The sequence below is a fragment of the Zerene cesonia genome, unplaced genomic scaffold (assembly GCF_012273895.1).
Source record: "Zerene cesonia ecotype Mississippi unplaced genomic scaffold, Zerene_cesonia_1.1 Zces_u004, whole genome shotgun sequence".
NCBI lineage: Eukaryota > Metazoa > Arthropoda > Insecta > Lepidoptera > Pieridae > Zerene > Zerene cesonia.
The window spans coordinates 825,907-849,189 of NW_024045134.1; the positions used below are offsets into that span (position 1 = coordinate 825,907).

General features: G+C 32.4%; 3 protein-coding genes across 4 annotated transcripts in view; 1 reads left to right on the forward strand and 2 right to left on the reverse strand.

The window, feature by feature from the left end:
• Positions 1-4,337, forward strand: part of LOC119838751 (centrosomal protein of 131 kDa) — a 12,939-nt gene extending 8,602 nt beyond the window's left edge. The window contains exons 12-16 of the mRNA XM_038364850.1: positions 554-765; positions 1,232-1,344; positions 1,812-1,870; positions 2,524-2,666; positions 3,739-4,337. Of these exons, the coding sequence (XP_038220778.1) occupies positions 554-765; positions 1,232-1,344; positions 1,812-1,870; positions 2,524-2,666; positions 3,739-3,874 (663 nt within the window). The 3' untranslated portion in view covers positions 3,875-4,337. The remainder of the gene's footprint in view (positions 1-553; positions 766-1,231; positions 1,345-1,811; positions 1,871-2,523; positions 2,667-3,738) is intronic.
• A 378-nt stretch (positions 4,338-4,715) lies between these two features.
• LOC119838676 lies at positions 4,716-7,189 on the reverse strand. Its single transcript, XM_038364745.1, has 3 exons — positions 7,057-7,189; positions 6,683-6,778; positions 4,716-6,159 (listed from the first exon to the last, which is right to left on the reverse strand). Exons 1-3 carry the CDS (start codon positions 7,135-7,137, stop codon positions 5,080-5,082), a joined length of 1,257 nt encoding a protein of 418 aa, XP_038220673.1. The 5' UTR covers positions 7,138-7,189; the 3' UTR covers positions 4,716-5,079.
• Positions 7,190-15,202: 8,013 nt separating this feature from the next.
• LOC119838743 lies at positions 15,203-22,530 on the reverse strand. Of its 2 annotated transcripts, XM_038364839.1 has the most exons (11): positions 22,358-22,530; positions 22,170-22,281; positions 21,843-21,974; positions 21,365-21,423; positions 20,207-20,363; positions 19,607-19,775; positions 19,021-19,203; positions 18,251-18,398; positions 17,107-17,817; positions 16,059-16,146; positions 15,203-15,654 (listed from the first exon to the last, which is right to left on the reverse strand). In XM_038364839.1, exons 1-11 carry the CDS (start codon positions 22,386-22,388, stop codon positions 15,465-15,467), a joined length of 1,980 nt encoding a protein of 659 aa, XP_038220767.1. In that variant the 5' UTR covers positions 22,389-22,530; the 3' UTR covers positions 15,203-15,464. The 2 variants fall into 2 exon arrangements, with proteins under 2 accessions (XP_038220767.1, XP_038220766.1); XM_038364838.1 differs by lacking the exon at positions 17,107-17,817.
• Positions 22,531-23,283: the final 753 nt, after the last annotated feature.

Consider the following 23,283-nt stretch of genomic DNA (forward strand, 5'->3'; position numbering starts at 1 on the left):
TAAAAATGACAGATTCGAAATTCAAATGTAATATTTTTTTATAATTAAGTGTAACAGTATTTATGGCCAGACTATGTAATTAATATGTAAAATTATTTTTTGCTAAACATTTGAGATCTATTTATTTTAGACGTATACAAACTGTGGCGCATCGAACATAAGATAATAATCAAAAAATATATAGTCAAAATTAATTTTTAGTTTTATAGCATTGAAATGCTTTATAAATGAGAAATAAAATTAATTTTAACAAAGGCCGCGTTCCATCGATACAATATTGTAATCATTGAAATAATGTTTCGTATTGGTTGTGATGGTTCTTAATCATCTCAATAGATGGCGTGGGGTGCCCCTTAGGCACATGAAACCGAAAGAGTAGAAGAAATTCGATTACTGTGGCAGGATCACGGGTGGCCGAGAGGCTAGGCGTTGCTACGGTTAGGCAAGATACGCAGGTTCGAATCCTGCCTCGTGATCAAATTTTTTCTATTCTTTCAAAATTTCTCATTCTTTCAAAATTTCTCAATATATAGTCATTTAATTTTAATTTCAGGAACGAATGAATCAAAAGCGCATTGAATTAGAAGAAGAATTCGAAAAGTACAAAAGGGAACACGAAGCGGAACAACAGATTGCACTGAAGAGGAAAGTGACGGAGATATCGGCGCAGCATAAGCTAGAAAGAGATAGAGAAATAGAGAAGGCCATAGAGAGTATGGAAGCAGAGGCGCAAGCCGGGAGGAAGGAGTTGCAAGATGCTTTGAGGTGGGTTGGCGTTTACTATCTTCAATCGCTGCCTATATAAATAATATCACTTAGTACATACAGCCTATATCATTAAGTCATATTGCAGCTTTCCCATGGTGAACGAATTTTTGAAATTGTTGCAGCAGTTTATGCGTGAAAAGATACAAACATACAAATATAAAAAAGTTTCCTCTTTATAATATTAGTGTAAATTACCTCAGTCAAAGGAATAGACCTCCCGGGGCTTACGCTCAGTTTTCTGGATTACTAGGGTGCCATCAAATTTTAATTTCGATTTTATGAAAAGAAAAAAAAAAGATAAATTTAAATCATTTTCGTAAATATAAACTTTCACATCCTAGTACATATTACATTGTCACATTTTGGTGATATCCTACCCTCCTTGTGACGCTATTTATGGATGAACCCTAACAAACCCGCGTCTGTTATTGTATAAACATCATACGTTTTTGGTAAATTACAGAAGAAATAAGGAGCACTACGAGACTGAATTAAAGGAATTAGCGGAAACGGAACAAGCCACGCTGAAGCGGTACCAAGACGCGCAGGCAAGGATACGCCAGCAGGATGACAAATGTTAGTTATTACTATTTATTTCGAAAGCGTCAATTATACATATTTAAACGTTCCCAAAAGCGACAGAAAATTTTAATTCATAATGTTTTTTATTTTACCCTTACGCTATGCGTGAAATGTCAGTTTGACAAATGACAACCATGTGTATGTTTTGATTTAAACTTATAGATTTTGTGAAGAAATAGTATTTATCGTATTACTTAATGTGTTTATTCATAACGAATAAACTTGGCTTTAGAATTTAGCGTATAATTAAGTAATAAATAGTTAATGCGGATACTTAAATAATAATAAATTAATTTTAATAGGATGTTAATTAAATAATAATAGGATACTTTAATATTACTTGGTTAAACTCTCGAAGCCAGGGTGACCAGTTAATAATAATTTATAAAATATAATTAAACGAATTTCCATCAATAGTGTCAGTACTTAATTATTGTATTTTAAATTGACTAACATTACAGGTGCAGAGTTAGAGGTGGCCATAAGTCAATTAGAAACAAGAAACAGAGTATTGACAGAGGTAATCTATACTAATATTATAAAGCTGAAGAGTTTGTTTACTTGAACGCACTAATCTCGGGAACTACTGGTCCGAATTGAAAAATTCTTTCAGTGTTAGATAGCCCATTTATTGAGGAAGGCCATAGGCTTTATATGTACCACGGGCGAAGCTGGGACAGACCGCTACTTATTAATAAAGATCTTATATTTAATTTACATTTTGGAATAATAAAAAAAAGTTTTAGTTGCAAAATGCAAATTTTTATTTCTAACATTGTATACCCAAAGGGTAAAACGTTACCCTATTACCGTCTGTCCGTCCGTCCCTTGAAGTATTCAGAGATTGATGTACTTCTATTGCCACTGAATAAAGTAGCAATTAATATAAAATCTTTTAATGAGTTAACAATTTTTTTTTTGCAGATTCTCTTTACCTTATTATTTCGAAATTTTGTGGCGTGAGTCCAACTCGCACTTGACTGATTAATATTTAATATAACTCGTACGTTTTTAAATGAAACAAAAAGTTGAAGTGAAGAATTTTAAAGTCGTTTTCATGATAAAGTTTCTGAAGTTACGTTTAACAAATTAATCTGTTTACCACTATCGTGTCGAGATCTATCGAAGAGATCTATCTAATTATCTTAAAAAAAATATGTATATTATGTACAGAACAATATTCAACTAGAGGGTCGCGCTGAAGAAATTAAATCGAGCTGCGAACAAACATGGCGGACGAAAGTGGAGAGCCTGCAGAAGGAAATGGAAGAGTTGAGAAAGACTCACGAAGAGCAGATGCACCAGTTGTATGCGAAGTGAGTAGCTTGTAATGTGGAAGTCGAGCCTAGATTTATCACACCCCCACAGAAAACCGGCGTGAAAAAATAGCATCATATTGTGTGTTCCCAGTCCTTTCCTTTATTTCTCGTCAATCCTTTCTTAATCCCTTCCCAATTTAAAGTCGGCAATGCATTTGTTGAGGCGTAAGGTCTGCACTATAGACTATATAGACTATATTGTGTCTCTCCAAACGTTCATGGGCGGTGGTAGCGCTTACCATCAGGCGACCCACCAGCTCCATTGACGACGGTGGCATAAAAAAGCTTCTTCTACTTTCTCTTACTTATCTTTTATTATATCGCAGGCCGTGCCAACAAGTCTATATAATTTCTATTTTACGTAATGTCCTTTTTTAATGCGCAATTGTAAATGCAATATAATGGAAGGAATATACGAAGACATTTATTTTTCGCATTACATAAGCGGCAGTTTAATGCCTATGCGAAAAACGTGGAAAATTGTGTGGAAATTTAATTTTGCAAATGTAGATGCTTAATTATCTATTTTAATGATAAACATAATCTTTTAATGGCTGAAGATGCTGTGTGATTTTAAACACACATAAATTTCCTCATATCATTACATAGTACAGAACAAAGTCGCTTCGCAATGTCTTTTCATATCCTGCTTAGATCTTTAAAACGAAGCAACGGATTTTACAACGGATTTTTTATTTTACGGAGATAATTGTGACCTTTTATCTGTTGAGTTTATGCAAGTTTTTTTTATCTTCTAAAAGACCCTTTAACATGAAATAAAAAATATTTGAAGAATAGAAAATTATATCATTAGGCGGCATTCTACGCGCGTCCTTCGGCCTACGTGGGTTTAAATACCGCCTCATGGTCGAATTTTTTCATATTCTCTGAATATTTTTTTTTATAAAAGACCCTTTAAGCGTTAGTATTTAAATGTATAAAATGGTGTAGTTTGAAGATACAACCTTCTTTTTTTATTTGATATGAGAAATGTAGTTACCTGATGGCCCATTGGGGACTTTCTATACATAGGGGGATAATGGGGTTTTATTTTTCATTCGATTTGCAGAGTTAAAGTAGCAGTAGCACGCAAGGACTCGGCGATACAAGCGCTGACCCGGGAGAACGGGAAGTATCAAGAGAAAGTTACTCTTTTGGAGCAAAAACTGCAGCAACAGAGGAAGGACTTTTTGAAGTCGAAATAGATGTGTATGTTTCGAAATATTATGGGCTCGAATGATTCTCATTTGTAGAAGTTGAAAATCTGAAGTTCCTAATCTAATAAAATTAACACGATTTAAATTCAATACTAAAGTAAAAGTACAGTGAATAATGTATAATGTACTGAGATTCTATCTTAGCGTTTAATTGATATGGTTACTAACAAATTTCAGCTAGTCATTTCAAAAGAATCTAATCTAAGTTTTACATAAAGCTTAACTTTACATAAAATTTTGAGTATAATTTTAGTGAGCCGAAAAACACCGAGACAGATGATTATGTGTTTGCTCCTAAAGCAATTGGTTTGGTCTTTCATTGTTAATATTTTATTTTATATAAATAATCCTTTGATCACATTATTCAATACATAATGCAATGGCTTACAAAAACTTACGTCTAAGCGCCAAAAAAATGCATTGTTTTCAAAATCTAATTCTAAATAAAATTTAATCTAAAAATTTTAATAATGTGCTTTTAATTAAGGATTCCACATAAAATATGTGTGTTTGATGATATTTAATTTTTTTTTTTATGATAGCTATTTTAAATTATCCGTCCATGTTTTCAAGGTTGTGATTGTTTATTATGGGATAGTGTTATTTTATGTGTGAATTATTATTTAAGTTTTTATTTATGAGTGTTCTGTGTTGATTATGATAAAGAGAATAAACTATATTTGTAATTTTTATTTTGTCTTTCATTCAAGTATTTGTTAAAATGGATTGAAAATTAAGTTGTGAAACAAGAAGAAAAATTGTAAATAATATTCAAAACGTCTAGTAATAGTCAAGTGAAACAAACATATTAAATCAAAAATAACATTTTAATAGTAAAACAGAATACCACATAGGTAAATTCTTAAAGTCACGTGTCTTTGAATTATATTCTATAACTTAAGATAACTTATTTCTATTCTATTGTAATGTGTTACAACTGCTTTATATAGCACCATTCAATGTAACATCGTATAAAAATAAACTAAAATATTATACCAAGATTGGTATACACCGCATTATGCAGGATCTATTATAAATTATGATGAAAATAGATGCATATATATTCTGTTGCATCCAATTCTAAACCTTTCACTTCAATGCATATGCATCTCACCTTTATATTCTTTTCTGTTCCAATAAGAATCTTATTGGACACTGTTAAATTGTATTCCTTACTCTATATCACAGTTAAATCACCAAGGACGCCACACTTCCGAGCTAGAAGTGCCCTGAACTGGAGATTTTGAACTAGTATCGGCTTCAGCTCTTTCTTTAGCGAGTTCACTACTCGTTGAACTAGATTGTGCTAAAGATTCCGCGGTGTGGCTTATCACAGTTCTAGGCACATTCGGTCTCCTTTCGAAAGGAATTTCAATGGGAGCCGGTATGCTTGGAGGAATCGTTAACTTTATCTCTGGGTATGACTTTATCCTTTCTGGAATCTGTTTGAACGCCGAATGCAAGTCTTCAACTTTCTTATTGGCATCTAAAACTTCCTTCGCATCGCGTCTCGGTATAATCGTATGCCTTTCGGGTATCGTCACTGTCTTTTCTGCATCCAAACGTATGAGTTTCGGAGGAGGTCCTATAGATTCGGCATGTCGTTTATATTTATGTCGCATCGAATAATCCACTGCGCGTTTGGGCGACGCGTCGATTCCAATTTTGTAGTTCTCCACATCAATCACAATAGATAGGGGTTCCATTATCTTCTTATTTCTTAATGCTTCCTGTTTTAAGGTTTCTGGTGATATTGTTGTGGACGAAACTGTTGCTTTCTGTTCTGGGCTTGAGTCTTGATCTGACGCGGAGTGGCTCGGAGGTGTTGGGAAAGGATACTTCTGAACAGGGCGTGGAGGTGTTTCTAGTTCCGTAGACGAATCGCAAGCAGAGTCACAGGATAGAGGGCTAAGTGGGGGGCTTGTTGGTTTAGTTGATTTAACGAAATGGAAAGCGCTGGGTCTTTCGTCATCTAGACGTAATGGATCAGGAACTAAGGGGGCATATTCGGAGGGGTGTAGTCGTTCGATGCCGGAGATGCAAGAGTTGAGGTGGTTTCCAAGTCGATAGCGGATTCCCGTCGGTACGCTGGCTAATCTTGAGAGGTATCTGCGAACTTCTACCGCACAGTCCCCGAAGCCAGCCTTAAAGCGGTGCAGAACAGCTGGATCGGCAGCAATTGCAGCTGCTAGTTGTTGCCTCTGTAGTGTTTGCAGGTGCTTGACAGTCATCTCCAATATATCGGCTTTTTCTAGTTTAGAATGACGTGCTGGCTGTAAATAGATAATAAATTATTAGTCATTTAATATAAAAAAAAATCTAAAAAATTTATTGTTCCTATTAAATTATGTAATATCATCAATTAATCTTACTTTGCTTCAATTAAAATTATTACACTTAAATATTTATATATACACTATAAATATTTGTATATACTAGTAACAGTGGCGGATTTACAAATTTTCAGGGCATAGGCTGAATAGTTTTTGCCGCCCTTGCCTCAACAATTGTCATTTCATACATAATTTTTACAATGCAAGTGGAAGTTTGCTACTCCCGAAATGTGCAATGACAAGCGAGATAGAAAAGTCATCTACAAAATTTGAAAACAAAAGCTGAAAACCGTCATAGAAAAATCTTTTTGATTTCTATGAGGTGAAAAAAAATAAAAATCGTTCCCCAAATTTGCCGCCCCCAAAATCTGCCGCCCTAGGCTCGAGCCTACTCAGCCTGCTGGTAAATCCGCCACTGACTAGTAATAATTACATTATTTCTTAAATTTAAACTATAACTTACGTCTTTATCCATGGAATCCATAAGAAGATCTTTTAATTCGTTAAGGCAATTGTTGATGCGTGCGCGCCGCTTCTTTTCCATTATCGGCTTGTTTGTCTGAAAACATTAATAGATTAATTAGCACAAAAAATATTTTTAATAACTTCATTATTTATTAAATCTCAAATGACACCGAACTTTGTCATTGTTAACTATATTATTATTTTGTACCAAACTTTATAGCTTAATTTATTTTGTCGCACAAAATCTTTTTGACTGATCATCCCTCATTAACACCAAATATTAAAATCATCAAATTTTGCTATTTTTCTTCACCAGAAATTTATCACTATCCCATTCGTTTTCATTTAACCACTGGTATTTGAATTACACACCTTTCTTAACTCCGCTTTAGACATTCCTTGTGTTGGTTCCGAAAAACCATGTTGAGAGTCATCGTCCTCACTGCACGGCATTTTATTTACGTATATATTCACAAACACAAAACACACGTGTGCTCACTGCGACGTTCGATCACGTTATGAAATGAAATAGTACACGCTTCAGGAGCAAAGTTTAAATTGACCCCTTATCCTTGTTCATCCTGTTTAGAAGTTGGACCATTTAACTCGTGTTGTCTCTTTCCAGCTTGGGGTTGCAGGCGATGGGAAGTGTATCGGAATGTTTTGTTTTCGTCCCGTCCCTTTCTGACAAGGGAACCTGTTGTGAATGAAACCGTCAGCGCGGTGATTAGTGGGTGTTATTGTACAGAGTTCGAATCCAGAGCATTGCAAAAAATTCTAACATTTAATACACTTAGAAGGATGAATGAACTACTTACACTTCATTAAAAGAAAATGTTATAAACAAAATCGTACAAAAATGTACCTAAAACTTATATTTAAGTACTTATTATGATATTTAATAAAAGTTAATTTTATACTTATCAAAATTATTAATCGTGACAAATTAAAAAAGCCAACCTAATTAAATTGAAAGAATCGCAAAGTGAAGCTACCTTTCCTATCCCCCATGTATGGGAATGCATGATCGCGCGCAACCATAAAGAACCTTATTACTCTAACGATAAAAGCCAACAAAAAAAACTTCGTACTTTGCATTTTGTCACCTTTCCATGAAGTACCATAAAAATGGGTTCTACGGTGTTTGTACCGAGTAAAGTTTAATACGAAACTTGATGTGTGCATCGTAGCGTGTAAGGTACTGTTTTTTATGGAGTATTACGTTATGGGGTGGCTTTCTCACGCTGTGTGGGAATTCGACAAGGTGTAAGGGTTGCTTCGGTAATTGTTTGTTCACTCGATACTATGATCATTGCATACCTATACACTATACAGTTTCTGGACATGATTTTGTACTACTAAATGAAGGTATTCGCTTTACTTTTTATGGATATAAAAAAAATTGTTATGAATATTTGTAATTTTATTTCATTTTTAAAAATTAATCACCAATTCTTCGTATTGTTTATGAAATATTAATAATTTTTATAACTAATTTGTGAAAAAATATCAGCAGTTTAAAAGATTACAACAAAGAGCTTTTATAAAGAACAAATAGCAATTTTTATTAATATATAATATAACTCATTGAAACTAGGAAAAATCAATAAATTCTATAAAAAAAAAAAAAACAAATAATATGAAACGGTAACATTAACGATAACGGCTTTAAACGGGCTACTAATTACCATTATAAAGTTCCCTGACCGTCCCAGGTGTGACCTTTGTGTTGTGTTTGTTCCCCACATACCGACGTACTATAAAATATTAATATTCAATTTATACAATTCTCCCACGGTCTCCCCTAATTTAGCAAAGTTATCATTTCCTTTGAAACACGTGCGTCCACGTTCGATTTTCAACTTTATCCCACTGCATTAAAAACCTAAATTTATTTTGTATATTTTGACAAACTTATTTTGGCGTATTGGCCGTGCATCCTTCGTAATAACATTGAATTTAAACTCTATTGTTGATGGTAAAGAGTTCATGAAATTGCGTCACTTTTTATCTGTAAGTATTCTGTGAAAATATTATCAAAACTAATGGAGCTGTGTTGCATTTTAAACATCATTTTAATAAGGCCGTAATTAATGTACGAATACCGGTATAGATCATTCGTTCATTGAGGTGAAGCGACGTCACATGCGATCGCGTGATGGGTGTGCAATATAGGTGAACGCACTGTCATGTGTCGTTCACGTTCACAGGGACCAGTGGGAACTTTTTGAAAATTTAATTAGGACGTTAACAGATGATGAAATTGGACAAATGATGTGTCCTGTGACATATAATTAATATTTTGCACGAATTTGTATCAGTCTCCCCGTGACCACACTCGCTGTAAAGTGTAATAATATAATGAATAATTCGCGTTTAAAATCCTTCAAAAAGTCATCAATTTCTAAATGTATATACTCGCATAAAATCAAACCCAAGAAAACACTATTGTTTAACAATATTTATGCAAATTAAATCCAAAATACATATCTTTCTTCACATCTCAAACTACGAAATGGCGCCACATAAAATGACGTCGTTTTTAAAAGGTAAATTAAATTAATTAGAGTAAGTATCAAAATCAGAATCCAAAAGCGAACACAATTTCCTTTTCGTTCCCCCTGCATTTTTGGAAACCTGCAAACATTGGGCATTCCCATAAAACAAAGCCCAATAATGCGCATTCCCTCACAAATATAAAAATCCTTACCCAAATCCCCGTGATTTCTGATCACATCGAAATAAAAACATTAACAAAAAAGTAGAACGAAAATGCAAGTTACAAAAACAATTTCTCACATATATCTTAGCTGGGTCGTGTGAACCGGACAGAGCTAAGCCCGCCCTATTTCTTCCGGACTCCAAACTGTGTCTATAGCTTAGTACATTTTGTGGATATATATTGGTATAAACGCTTTCAAACGATCAAATATTTATTTAATAACCTTCTTTAGAAGCCCTTTTCAAGTGTCAAAGTATACAATATATTTGCCACCGGTTCGAAAAGTAGTTTCTACAGCTTAGATGAGATAGCTTAGAATAGATTTATAGATAAATCAAAAGTTGATTTCATGGAGTTTTATTACAGTTCTACTATCTACACACATCTTCATTAGTACCTAATTTGTATCGAATGATAAAATTATAATTGGAATTTTGGAGTCGACTAAATTCAAAGTAATCCATGATTTAAAATAAAAAAAAAATATTTAAAAATATGCTTATTATTTTAGTGTATTTATTTTATTGTTGCTTTAATTAGACAGAAAGAAATTCTGATATCCTTTCTTTGGTTTTAAGGCTTTTTTTTTGCATGCAAGTTGTAAGGTAACAATCAAAATATGTCAACGTCGTCTAAGTTATTTAAATATTTTACAAGTCCCACATTAAATTTAAGTGTGCAGTCTCTACTGAACAGCTTTAAGCTGAATCCCTCGGATATATTGAAGTTCTTTCTCAGGAAGGTCATCACGATTGCTGTTTAAATTAAGAGGAGATTTATTGAGATAAACACATAAAATATAAGATATATAAGCTAAGGCCCTTTATAAGCAAATGCTTCAAGTTTTGAAGTAAACGGGAGCAAAAATCATGTGTTCTTTTTCACATTAATACATAAAATTTAATGTTATAGAATGTTACGTAATGCATCTTAAAAAACATTGAATTTTGTTTTCTATTTAATAATGGTCTTTTAAATTTTTATTTTTTTCAAAATTACGTATCGTTATTTACATTTTTAATAAATGTAAATATCTTGTATTCAGTACCTTACTTATCTACATATTCGACCACTCATAAGTATTTACAAATATTTGTCTATTTGTCTATGAATCACAATGCATTGTACTCGACGGGACCCGGAAATCCAACCCCGGACGCTTGTCCGGAAATGTTTTTTTTTTATAAAAACGAGTTGATAGGCAAGGGCGCTAGTTTTTATAACCACCTGTTTCTATGGGAACTCTAATAGGTACATAAGATGAACAAAAAACATCATCATAAGAAAAGCAATCAATTTGGTTACAAAAAAGGCAGCATCCTATTTTGATTTTATCAATTATTAGAAATACTAGTACAGAACATGTAATAATTACAAAATACTTGAATATAAAGTGTTTTTTTTTATGATTGTTTTCTATTTTTGAATAATGAAATAGAAAGTGAATTCTTTGTTATTAATTTCTATGTATCCAAAGTAAGGTTATGAATTAGATACTCGAAATAAGAAAAACGAAACGGTTAAACAGTGTTAGCAGTATCTATGCAAATTCAATTGATAATGTTCCCGTTAAGTCCTACGTCACACATTATATTAAATCAAACGGCTCCTTCCTCTCATCGGGCCCTACATTCTCACGCTCTAAACGACAGGTGTGTCTAGACACGCCGAAAGCTTACACTAACAAAATGGACCTTGCTGCACTGAGATAAGAGCTTGCAAACAGAGCACTAAATTATATTATTGCGTGAAGGAATGACCTCTTTTCGCGTATGAAGTTTATATATTGGTGAGCAATGTGAGTTAACTTTTTCAATAGCTTCAAATATCGCAAACTTTATAATTTTATAGATTCTAGTTTACCGAAAATCTTTATATATTTTTATTATTTTTTTTACTGAATGCAATTTATTGCTATTCCTATTTAAATAATTGTCTGAATCATGAAAAGCTACATCATCAGTGAATAAATGGAATGTGAGTATATACTAAGGCATCTGGACTTACGTGTGAAATAGCAATGTGTAGGTAAGAATTGTGAAACTACGAATCAAAAAATAAGCAGTGAAAGATTATTTTATTCATGGGCGGAATAGACAAACCAAATATAGGCAACTACTAAAATATATTTTTCTATATTTATTTTACGTACCAATATATTTACGGTTTATCCCAATAATACACTACCACTCATTCAAAAGTCACCTCTATACCTTAATCTTGTTTGAGCTGGACCACAAATCCGTGTCTTAGAAAAAAAATCTGCAATCTTGTGGGAAACGTTCGCCGCATCATTTCTCAGTTAGGTCCGACTCCGCTCCTTTGTGTTAACACCTTGACTGCAGCTTTTGTGCGCCCTTCATAATGTGAAATTGAACGCCTTGTAAATGTATACTTGAATTGTTTCTTACGGACAGATAAGAAAGAGTAGCTTAATGATCTCGTCTGTTACTATGAATAGAAATTTGGTAGACTAATTAATTACTTAAAAAAAGGGAAATTCCCGTAAAAATTACCCCCTTTCAAGTGGAAGATGTCGGAGTTATTTTATTACGTAATAATAATAATTTTATTCGTCAAAAGTGCGGAATTAACGGATTTTATGATATCTTAAAAACAAGCGATCCAGTTTAGTTTTACACGCAGCAGCAACAGAAAATTAATAAAAATCCATATCTAAGAATCATGCTAGGTTTTACCTAGTCACGTTGAACGAACAAAAATAATTTAAAAAATTTGTACAAGCTTAAATAAACAGACTCATATTTTATGTGAAAGTGACGTACTTTGGCACAATATTTAGATAGAAAATAACGTTTAGTTTGATTTGAAATAAAACAAATATATTTAAAACCAATTTATTTAAAAATGCTAAAATAAATGCATGACTACGTATAATAAACAACATGTCATAGAATTATAATAATCTTAATTACAATAAAAAACTGAAAATGAATGCGTAATACTGTATAAACCTATTTATTTGTTAACCCATCCGTACTCTATGTAGCGTTATGCAAGATTTCGTCCCAATCACTCCTAATCTAAAAAGGAAAATAGGTAGAAGGAAGAAAAAAAGATGCGAGTTTAAGAAACAACTGAATAATAAAACTTAAAAGTATGTAAGAGTAAAGTACTAGCATTAATAAAATAATACTACTAGTATAGCATTATGCTATCTGTGGTAAACACATAGAAGAAATTTTTAATGACGGCATTTTCTGATATCAACTACTACATAGCTACTGTCTTTGTCGATGATGCAACGGTAATTAATTATAAAAGGGCTCATCCTCAATTGTTTTCAATCAATAAATAAAATTTGACTTAAATTTTAAAATTAGCTTACTTATAATGTTGCCTAATTGAAAAACTGTAACTTTTTTTGGACTCATTTGAGAACAAATCATGTCATAAATGTCTACCTGTTAATTATTTAGAATTAAATTCGATAAAGCACCAATTTTGATCACTAAAATTTCTTAAAATACCACAGTGTATTTATTTGTTTTCGTAATCAAATTTCATCCCTGTTTTTTTTATTGTCATTCTTGTTCATAAATAAACACACAGTAGTAAGGATACTCTTGATTTATTATTTATATTTTTTTGAAACATTACCTTCTTCGAAAAATATGGGAGTTCTTGGCATTATTGACATTGATACCTTAATAAATTTTCGTTGATATTCAAATCGGCTATCTACTGAAAGTTTTTGAGTCTATTTTAATGTCTGTGATATTATTAGTATATTTCAAATTTGTAATATTTATACTTTTCCTCATACTTTATAATCAATTAAATTGATGCTCAAATATAATTATTGTATTCCGCTATGAAGACGACACAGTATAAAAATTTGTTCGACAAAAAAAAAATACCAATCGTATTTTGATTTTCTATTTTTTTTTTACGTAAGTGTGTAATAATAGTATTATCAGACATAGGTCTGACAGTGTCTACAAGGGATATCTACCTGTATATTAATTTATTTATAAAGTATGTAATTATCCTTTGCATTAATGGTACAAATTCCTTTCTTAAGGATTTAATAGCTTCATGCATGTACATATAGCTTGTTTGTATTAGATTAATTCTTTTTTAGAATTATCAATATTTAAATATTTTATTAGAATTATTCATTCGGAAATCAAAGACTTCACAAAGATATCAATAATAGATAAATGTATAATATAAGATGGACTTCCTTAATTTCTTGGATATTATGAAATCGTAAAGATCCTTTCATATCCTAAAATAGACTCAAAGAAAAAAAAGTACTAAAATCTAGAATTTAAAATGTAATAATAATGTTCATTAAAATAATTAATTAATTAATAAGTATATACTAATAATTAAACTAATTAATATAGTCATTAAAACAAACTTAAAATAAAATAGAGATTCAAATCTATTATTAAAATCCTTCAATCTATAACATGTTACAATTTAAAAACAACTAATATTTATGTAAAATTTAAGAATTTTTATTATAGCTCAAGAAAAAGTGAGGAAAATACAACGATAACAATTTCAAAATTCTAATTCAAAACATTTTTCTAGTTTCACTGACACTGACAACTTCAATTAAAAAAAAAAAGGTTTCTCATTTATTTTGTTACAACACAACATAAACTTCTTAAAATTATCTTAAACTAACACTGGCACTGGTGTATCACAGAATTATATTCTGATTATTAATTATAATTAACATCAAAATGTTTTGATAAAAATTAGATTGTCCGATGTTTAAACTAATCACTGTTTCTTTTTTGAAAGGCTAATAATAAACCGCTATGTAAATGCTACAAAACTGCTATTGGACAGTAAAACAACACGCTGATATATGCAAAAATTACACTGTCCATCTGTCTGCTACGCTAGATCACGGAACAAATTTGGAGAAGTTTTCAACAGTAATAGTACTCTATTATTGTTGATCTACTGATCATGAGAAACGACAGTGTATGTAAAGAAAACTAAACTTAATGTGAATCTTAATATTGAGTTTAATACCATTAAAATGCTTCGTATAAAATTTTTAAATCCGCTTTCAAAACCTGCCTCATGATCGATTTTTTTTTCTATTCTTAAAAAAATTCTCCAAACGTAATGTGATTGAAATAGGTGACTTAAGTGTCATTGCAAACCTGTGTCCCAGCAGTGGGTACATGTATAGGATGATGATAATGATGATGAAGTGTTCTTATATCTGGTGTTCTATAAGGTCCATAGGTACAGATTACCCTTTTCTGTGATTTTCTAGATCAAATGTACATATTTATGTCTTTATCAAACCAGAAACTAAATTAAACACAGAACCACTAATGCAATGATCATGTAAACACATAAATTATTATATAACAGTTATATTCAATTTAATTCCGTTTAATCTTCGAAAAATTATACAGTAACATGTTTTTTTTTTTCAAAAAAATCTAACATTAATTTTTTATAAGTCAATTAAACATCTAGAAATATTCAATAAAGTGGAAAAATTAGCAATTGTTTTTTAATTGAATTTCAATATAATCATAACCTCATTTGTGCAGTACTATTTATTATCTATATTCTATAATAATTCATTAATTCTAAATACAGTAATTCGATAAAATTTAAATTCACATGCATTTCACAACACAACTTTAAACATTGTCTTAAATACAATTACATAAATTCTTTGGAACTGTGCGCATCTTTTTAGACTACTCCATGTATTTCTATAGCCTAGTTACATAGAATGATAATTTATTACTAAGTGATACTTGTGGGCAATTGAGTATATATTTTTTTTTGTAATTATTCAGCATAACAGCACTCTGTGCTTCTTGGTTTTACGAATTTGCCCAAAAGTATGCAAATGGGTCAAAATTGCCCATACATTTAAATATTGACAATTCTTTATTTACGTAAATTATACTCGTATTGGGTTACTCTTGCACAGTGGAACAGGTAACGTTTGCTTATCCAATTATAGACGGACAAAATCTGCCCATACGCATACACAAGCACAAATTGCCTACACCCACACAGTAAAAATTGCCCATATACAAACTGCCTACATGGGCACATCAGCGACATATTCAATACGAAACAGCAGATCCAAAAGGTCGTGTGGCTGCAACCAACTCCACGTGGTAATGGGTGAACAACGCGAGTGCCAGCGCTGTGTCACATTATATAGCACCGATATGGCGCAGAGGAAGCAAATAACGGCGAACACTTGAAACAGGCACCTCAACGGCTCCCTGAAAACATGCTGGAGTGAGGCATGTGGTAGTTGTTATACCTACCTACGGGTATTCTGCATATAATATTTAAAAACCCTTTTATTTTAGTATTGTGCACAACAGTTAAAATAGAAATTTATATTGAAATAACAGACGAAACAAGCGGTCTTAGTGTAGGTCTACAATTTATAATATCTTTATCTTTAAAATTGGTGTATTGTACTCAGATACATAGAAGTACTACTACTATTTTATGAAAATAAATCATTTTGTTACATCTTTCTTTACCCAACTACCGGAGTTGATTTTGATTCGTTAATTATTTAAATGAATATTAAGAACAAAAAGTTGCTAACAAATTAAAACACGACAATATGCAGCAGAATAATAAGTGAAATTTATTTATTAAAAAAAATACTCACCACAAATACCTTCTAAGACGATGCGGCGTGTTCCGTTTCACGCAAGACGAGCACGGCAGGTCAGTTTGTGAGCACACTGACACTTGATCTGAAAGCGATTTATTTTTTAATACAATTGTTAATAAAATGTTTCTAAGTATGTGTAAAATAGGTTATTATAATTATAATTCAATGTATGCTTAAAACGGATATATATCACGGTATTCAAGCATTTTACGACCATTTTACTTCAAACTTATTACTACATACTTCTCACTTCAAATAAATGAAACTTTGGAACCATACTTCATTCCAATGTTGGTACTTCATAAAATCATGCGAACAAGTACAAAAAATACAATTATATCTAAGAACATGAACTTATTTCTAATACTACAGGACAACACACTCTACTTATCCAAAATAAAGTAGATAAAACTTATGAAATAAATAAAAATACAATAAAAAAAAATATTTCTATACGATAAGAAAAAACAAAACAATTTACTTAACATAAACTACTAATATTATACATAAACATGTAAAAATAGGCCAAATAGATACTAGGTACTAAGGGGGCGTCCATAAATTACCTGAGGGGTTTAAAGGGGAGTTTTAATAAAAATAATGTAACAATAATAAAAAATCCTGAAAATTGTCTCACGTAATTTATGGACGACCCCTAACATAGATTCATGTTAATGTTTATGTGTTACTTTCAATAAAATAAACCCTATGTATACAAGGTACATATACCAGATTGTTGCGTATAACCTCTCCAACAGCTGGACCGATTTTGATGGTACTTTCACTGGTAGCTATTGAAAAAAGATGATCCTTAAATTTTTACATCAGTCAAATGTGGAAAATCTAGATACGATCAATACAAAACTTGACGGAATCATTAGTAAACTATCAATATCGTATCAAATTTAAACCACACTAAATAAAGAACATATAAAATACTAGATGAATTAACGAATAATGATACACATGAATATAAACCGACCACCACAAAACGACCACAAATCTAGCTACATATACATCCTACACTCATACAATTGTTTACCACACTCGGTTTGAGCTTCCGCAGCACACGTCTCACAACACAGACTCTTAATTCTCTCCCCTTGATCTGTGCACTTCTGCTCTAGCACAACCAGCTTCGCTTTCAAATTATCTACAACTGTTCTCATATAATCGTTCCTCTCGTTGCCTTCATCGATGAATCTCTTTAAGATATTTAAATTGTTCTCGTAGCTGTCTATTTCGTTTCGCATTTTCACAACGGTTGCGTGCGAACTTCTGAAATCGCATTCCAATTGGGCCGTGTATTCATTGAATTGTTCACATTTTTTGCAAATAGCGCAATCCTTGCAGGCATCAGCGCTATTATTATTCAAATTTACACTGTCTGTCTGTATGCTCGCGTGTACCACCCTTCCGAGTGGTTCTCTCTTAATTGGCCGTGTTATTTTCCGTACCATAGCATTTCTGTTGACGCCGATGGTTTGTGTCGATTTCGTTTCTAGATCTTTCTTATAACATTCGATAGTTTGAATTTCAGCATCCATGAGTGTTTTCTGTGTATCCGTCTGTGTTCCAACATTGATAAAGGACGTATCGAAATGTCTGTCGTGCGAGCTTATTTCAGTGATGTTGGTACGGGACATGTTACAGAAGCTGAGTCTTATTTCGTCGAACAGGGACATGTTAGTTGCGCGCCCTTGCTCCTCTTTCAATGTATTGACGAATGATTCTTCATCGAGTATGCGATTGTCTAAATAAATGACTTATTGCTTAGTTAGGCGATTGTTAAAGAACGATGTATGGTTAATTTTAAATTAAGATAACAACAAACAGCGATAAAGAATGTAAGTAAGTGACGTAATAAAGGTAGAAAAATTATTTTTATTGCCGATTTATTAAGACACAAATATTACAATAGTATAGCTTACGTATCTACTGGTGAACGAGAGGTTAGAAATTACCAAGGTTAGGCGAAATGACGGGAGTTCGAATCCCGCCTCCAGATAATTTCTTCAATATTTTTTTAAGTTTCTCAATTTACAAAGCATTTGAAATTAAAAAATTAAGTATAACTGTAACTGTAATGAAATAACGCCTCCAAGACTTACATTCTTTATCAAAACATGAAAAATCAAGTAATTAGTTACACAATTATTATTCACACTACTTTAATTATTACTTACCAGAAGAGAAGCGACTTTCAGCATTGAGACTGTCCAAAGCAGTCAGCATTTGGTCCTCAGTGTAGCTGACATCAATGGAACGGTCCAATTTCAAGTGGGTCTGGTTCGTTTTGTTTAACATGTCTTTTAGCTCCATTTCCAGCAACACCTGAAAGTAAGAAAATGGTTTTAAATATAACATGGTACATATATAGCCTATAACCCTTCCTTGGTAAATGGCCTATCTGACTCTGAAAGAATTTTTCAAATCTTACTAGTGGTTTCTGAGATGAGTGCTTTCAACCAAACAAACTATTTGACTTTATAATATTAGTATAAATTGTATAGATTATAAGAAATTAAATAGAATAGTTATCATAGAAGTAATAAAACAATAATTTAAATTCTTGAAATTAGAATACAAACACTTGCTTAAATAACTAATTTTAACAATATATATATTTACGAGGGGTGTGTACTATACCAATGGCGTAGCTAGAGGATGAGTTTTGAAAGCTTTGTTTTTGTGGTTAAAAATGAATCAAGAGGAAGCGGGTGCGGTGCGCAGGGTGTAGGGTATACGGTGTAGGGTACAGGGTATAGGGTGCAGTGCACAGGGTGCAGAGCGCGGGGTGCAGTGCGCAGGGTGCAAAGTGCAGTGAGCAGGGCGCGAGGTGCAGTGAGTAGGGCGCGAGATGCAGTGAGCAGGGCGCGGGGTGCAGTGGGCAGGGCGCGAGGTGCAGTGAGCAGGGCGCGGGATGCAAGGTGTAGTGCGCAGGAAGTAGGGTCACCTTCTCGTTGAGCACGGTCTGCAGGAAGTCCTCCTGGTCGCGAAGGCGCGCGCTGAGGTCGGCGTGCGCGGCGCGCAGCCGCTCGTTGTGCTCCAGCAGCGCCACCTGCCGGCTCGCGTACATCTCGTTGGTGCGGTGGCACTCCTCCTTGGACTTGGAGAGCAGCTCGCCGAGAGTCAATTTCTGAAGAGACACACCACACATTAAGCGCTTTCAATCCGAAATAAGCGTTTATATGAATATAGAAGTTATGCCCGCGACTTCGTTCGCGTGGATGTCGAAACTTATAACTTTTTTTTGAGTGCGAAGTTTTTTTAGTTGTGTATTAAAATTATCTACATCACTTTCCTACATTTTACGTGATGCCCCAACAAATAACCGACAAACAAAAATTCTAAACATGCTGGGAACCCTTTACACTGACTATTTTATATAATTTTTTTTTAATGTACAAAAACAATTTTTCTAGTTTCATTATATGTATATATTACACTTCATTGATAATTTTTAAATCACATAAGATAACAACAATAGTAATTAATAATAAAACAATAGTAATTAATCTAAAAAGAGCCGGACACCACACCTCGTTCTCGAGCAGGCTGACCTGCTCGCTGAGCACCCGCAGCCGCTTCCTGCTGGCGTCGAGGTCGCGCGTGGCGCCGTCGAGCGCGCGCTCGCTGGCGCACAGCCGCTCGCACACCTCCTCGTAGTCGCGCCGCACGTGCGACAGTGTCATGTTCTCTTCCCGTAACCTGGTTGTGAATAATAAATATATAATTAAAAATAACGCACTTAATAATAGTATCAATTATATTGACTCATATACATTATATATATACATAAATATATTACTTAATATTGGAAATATCAATCAGGATAATAAGATACTCATGAAATTACTATTTGTATTGTCACCAATCCTTAAGAGGTGTACAAAGTTTAAAATAGATCTGTAAGAGTGGGTCAAAATGGAGTTTAAAGCTGTTTGTTACATATATACATATAAACACGTACGTATACGTATTACAAACGGGTAACATTTGATTTTATTTGCATTTATAAGCCGTGAACGCTGTTCGTTACACTTGCGGTACTAATATTATTAAGAGGTAAGATATAATTTTGATTTGTTATTTAATGAATAAACCATCTCATGTTTAGAAAAAATCGAAAAATCACTCACATATTAAGATGCGACCGCAGCGAATCTCTCTCAGCTGTGAGAGCTGCAAGGGCCTCCTCATGCTGCCTGTCTGTGAAATCCAACTGACTTCGGAGCTGGTGCGCCAGGTGCGACTTCTCTCTGAGTTCACATTGCAACTCCTCCAGCAGTTGGAAACCTGGAATGTTGGTCAAGCACTTTTGTTTAAAAAGAGAATATTATCCGTGTTGATTGCTTTGTATATTTTGTTATGAAATGATATTTTAATATATGTAATAATGTGAAAATGAATCATCATCAAAATCAATTCAATTCACCCAGTCAAAAGTTTTGAGGAAACAAACCTAAAAAAAACTGAAATTCTTTCTTCTTGCTTGCATGCATGTTGCATGTTTGTCAGAATAAAACTGTGATTGCAACATAAATAATGTTAAACTATGTTCTCACAATAGATTAGTCTTTTCCTAGGTTGATACTTCCTATGACTTAATAATTGACTAAGCTATTCTTATTTGTATATAATACTTACCATAGCACAACAACAAATCATTTAAATTCATATAACTGCAAACAGTATTCCACAACACAAAATTAAAAACTAAAATACTTGAAACGGCATCCATTTTGAAATATCAAAATAAAACAAACAAACAAAAATCACTTAAAACATGTGCAATTAGTGTAGAATTTCTTGCACTAATGGTTCTTTTATCATGTATGACATGAAAAATGTTTGCTTTGTGATAATTCTACAGTTGTACAAACATTTTTGCTCCAAATTTGCACAAATGCAATGTGTTATGTAAATATTTACTTATTTATATTAAACCTACTTTTATAAAATTGTAGAATAGATGTGTGATAAAGGTCCGAAAAGAAAGTAATAATTCACATTGTTAACTACAATGCAAGCTTGCATTTAGTAATTTTAAAGAGAGATTTATTTATATCAAAAAAGAAGTGGATGAAATAAAAAAAATTAAATAGTAATACAGGTTTTTGAATTGTATTTAGACTACTATGAAAGATTTTCTATTCAATTAGATCATAATAGGCAAGGTCACTTGACATTTTTGTTTTTTTTTTCATATTATATATAGGTTTGATTTGCAGTGCATATACTAATATAATGATTTTGAATTTAAATTAAACTTGCTAATATATAGTATAAATAATTACCATCTGTGGAGATCCCTGAGTCTGAATCATGTGGAACCTGTCCACTTTTCAAATTAAAACTGCAATATAAAGAAAAAACTTTTAGTTTTTATGTCATTAAACATTTGGCCTATCTATTGTAAGGTTAACAATATTGATATTGTATGAGATTTAGTTTCATATTATCTATTAAAAAAATCTGATCATTATTATTAACATAAAAGTTATTTAACAGACATTTAAACTCAAAAATGTTAAGTTTGTTGTACATGTAAATTGTATACTGTTTTATAGTATTGAAAGTAGCAACTCCCTCTTTTATTATTTTCATGTAAATATAAGCATGTGTTTACTGTTACAATTGCAATAATTATTTAAATGAAGTTCAGTAAACAAAAAATTTATAATTTCATTTTACTTCCTACTCTTTTGAATAAAATTAGGGAATTCTTTCAGATAAATAACTCCTAGATTTATCAAAGAACTATGCTTAGCATACCTTTCTTCAAGATCCACTTTGACTTTTTGACTCTCACTATATTTGTTCAGAGTTTCAGCTAGTTTAGTGACAGTTATTTCCGGATTATTCTCATCTGGATCAAGCAAAGACTTCAGATAGCTGTATTCAGCTCTGAAAAAGATGGATTGAAAATATATACACCAAAAAGTATTATTAAATTTTAAAAAATACCATGCGTCCTGATATAAATATAATGTACCATGTATATTTTATATAGAATTTTCGACCATGTCTTATAAATTTCACTGGCTGTGTTCAGACAAAAAGCATAATTAATCAAGTTATAATAAATAATCTCATCATTACCTGTTAGTTTTTATGAAAGGCGCGAATTTATCCATCAAGGCATCGACCCGTAAAGTACTTGAACTGTCGGCCCCACAGTATTCAAATATCTGAATAGCTGTAACAATGTACTCTAAAACAAAAATATAACTTTAAATGGGTTAACCAGGAAACATACCAACGCGTTGATTTATAAATATCAAACATACCGTCCGAGTTTCCAACTCCCTCAATGTTCATTTTTGTCAGTATGTTTAAAACTTAATTTAACAAAGTACTTGGTTGCGAGCGTTATATGCTGGAACTGTCACAGTGGTTTGTTTATCATTAGATTCATTAAATTCGTTACAGCAGTGAATAAAAATAGTTCTATGAAAATAAAACGGCCGCTAACGTTTGTTTATTTTTCTTTCTTGATGATTGATGTTTGGATACCAGGAAGTTGGACTGTCGTCTGTCATCACAGATTAAAAAATAGATTATGAGTCTGTCCTTTAGCCAGATCATGAACATAGTATATTTTAAACAGGACAATTGCATTTATAAAAAAAAAACCGCATTGCAAACCATTAAAGTACTCCTTTTTCGACACTGTAGAAGAACTTTTGAACGTTTTGCCTACTTAAATATTCTGTGGAGCCCATATAAAAAAAAAGATTTATTCCCAATTTTTTTTTTCTGTTAACTGAGTTCATTGTATTTCATTCTTTTGTTTTTACAATTTTTTGTCATGAAACATTTTCGTATTTATTCCGGTTATATACTCATGCAAAATAATGATATATATATAAAAAATTAATATATTCGATAAAATTAAAAAGCTCAGCAGCTTGGATAGCTGCTGAGCTTTCTCAGACACGATTGCTCGGTCTCATTTATATAGTAATATTAGCACAGATAAAATAAAACTATACATAGTAGTATACGTTGGATATTGGTCCTGAGTCCGTGAGCCAGATTTCTACTTGCAGACAATTTATATTTAATTACAGGTCCGCAATGAAGAAATGCAGATGCAGATGGATGAGAGACTTAATTACTGAGACTAATAATCATTGTGAAACATTATGATAAATCTAAGTTTTAACTAGTGTGATACCAAATGGATAGCAATTACTCTTGGCGCTTGTTGACA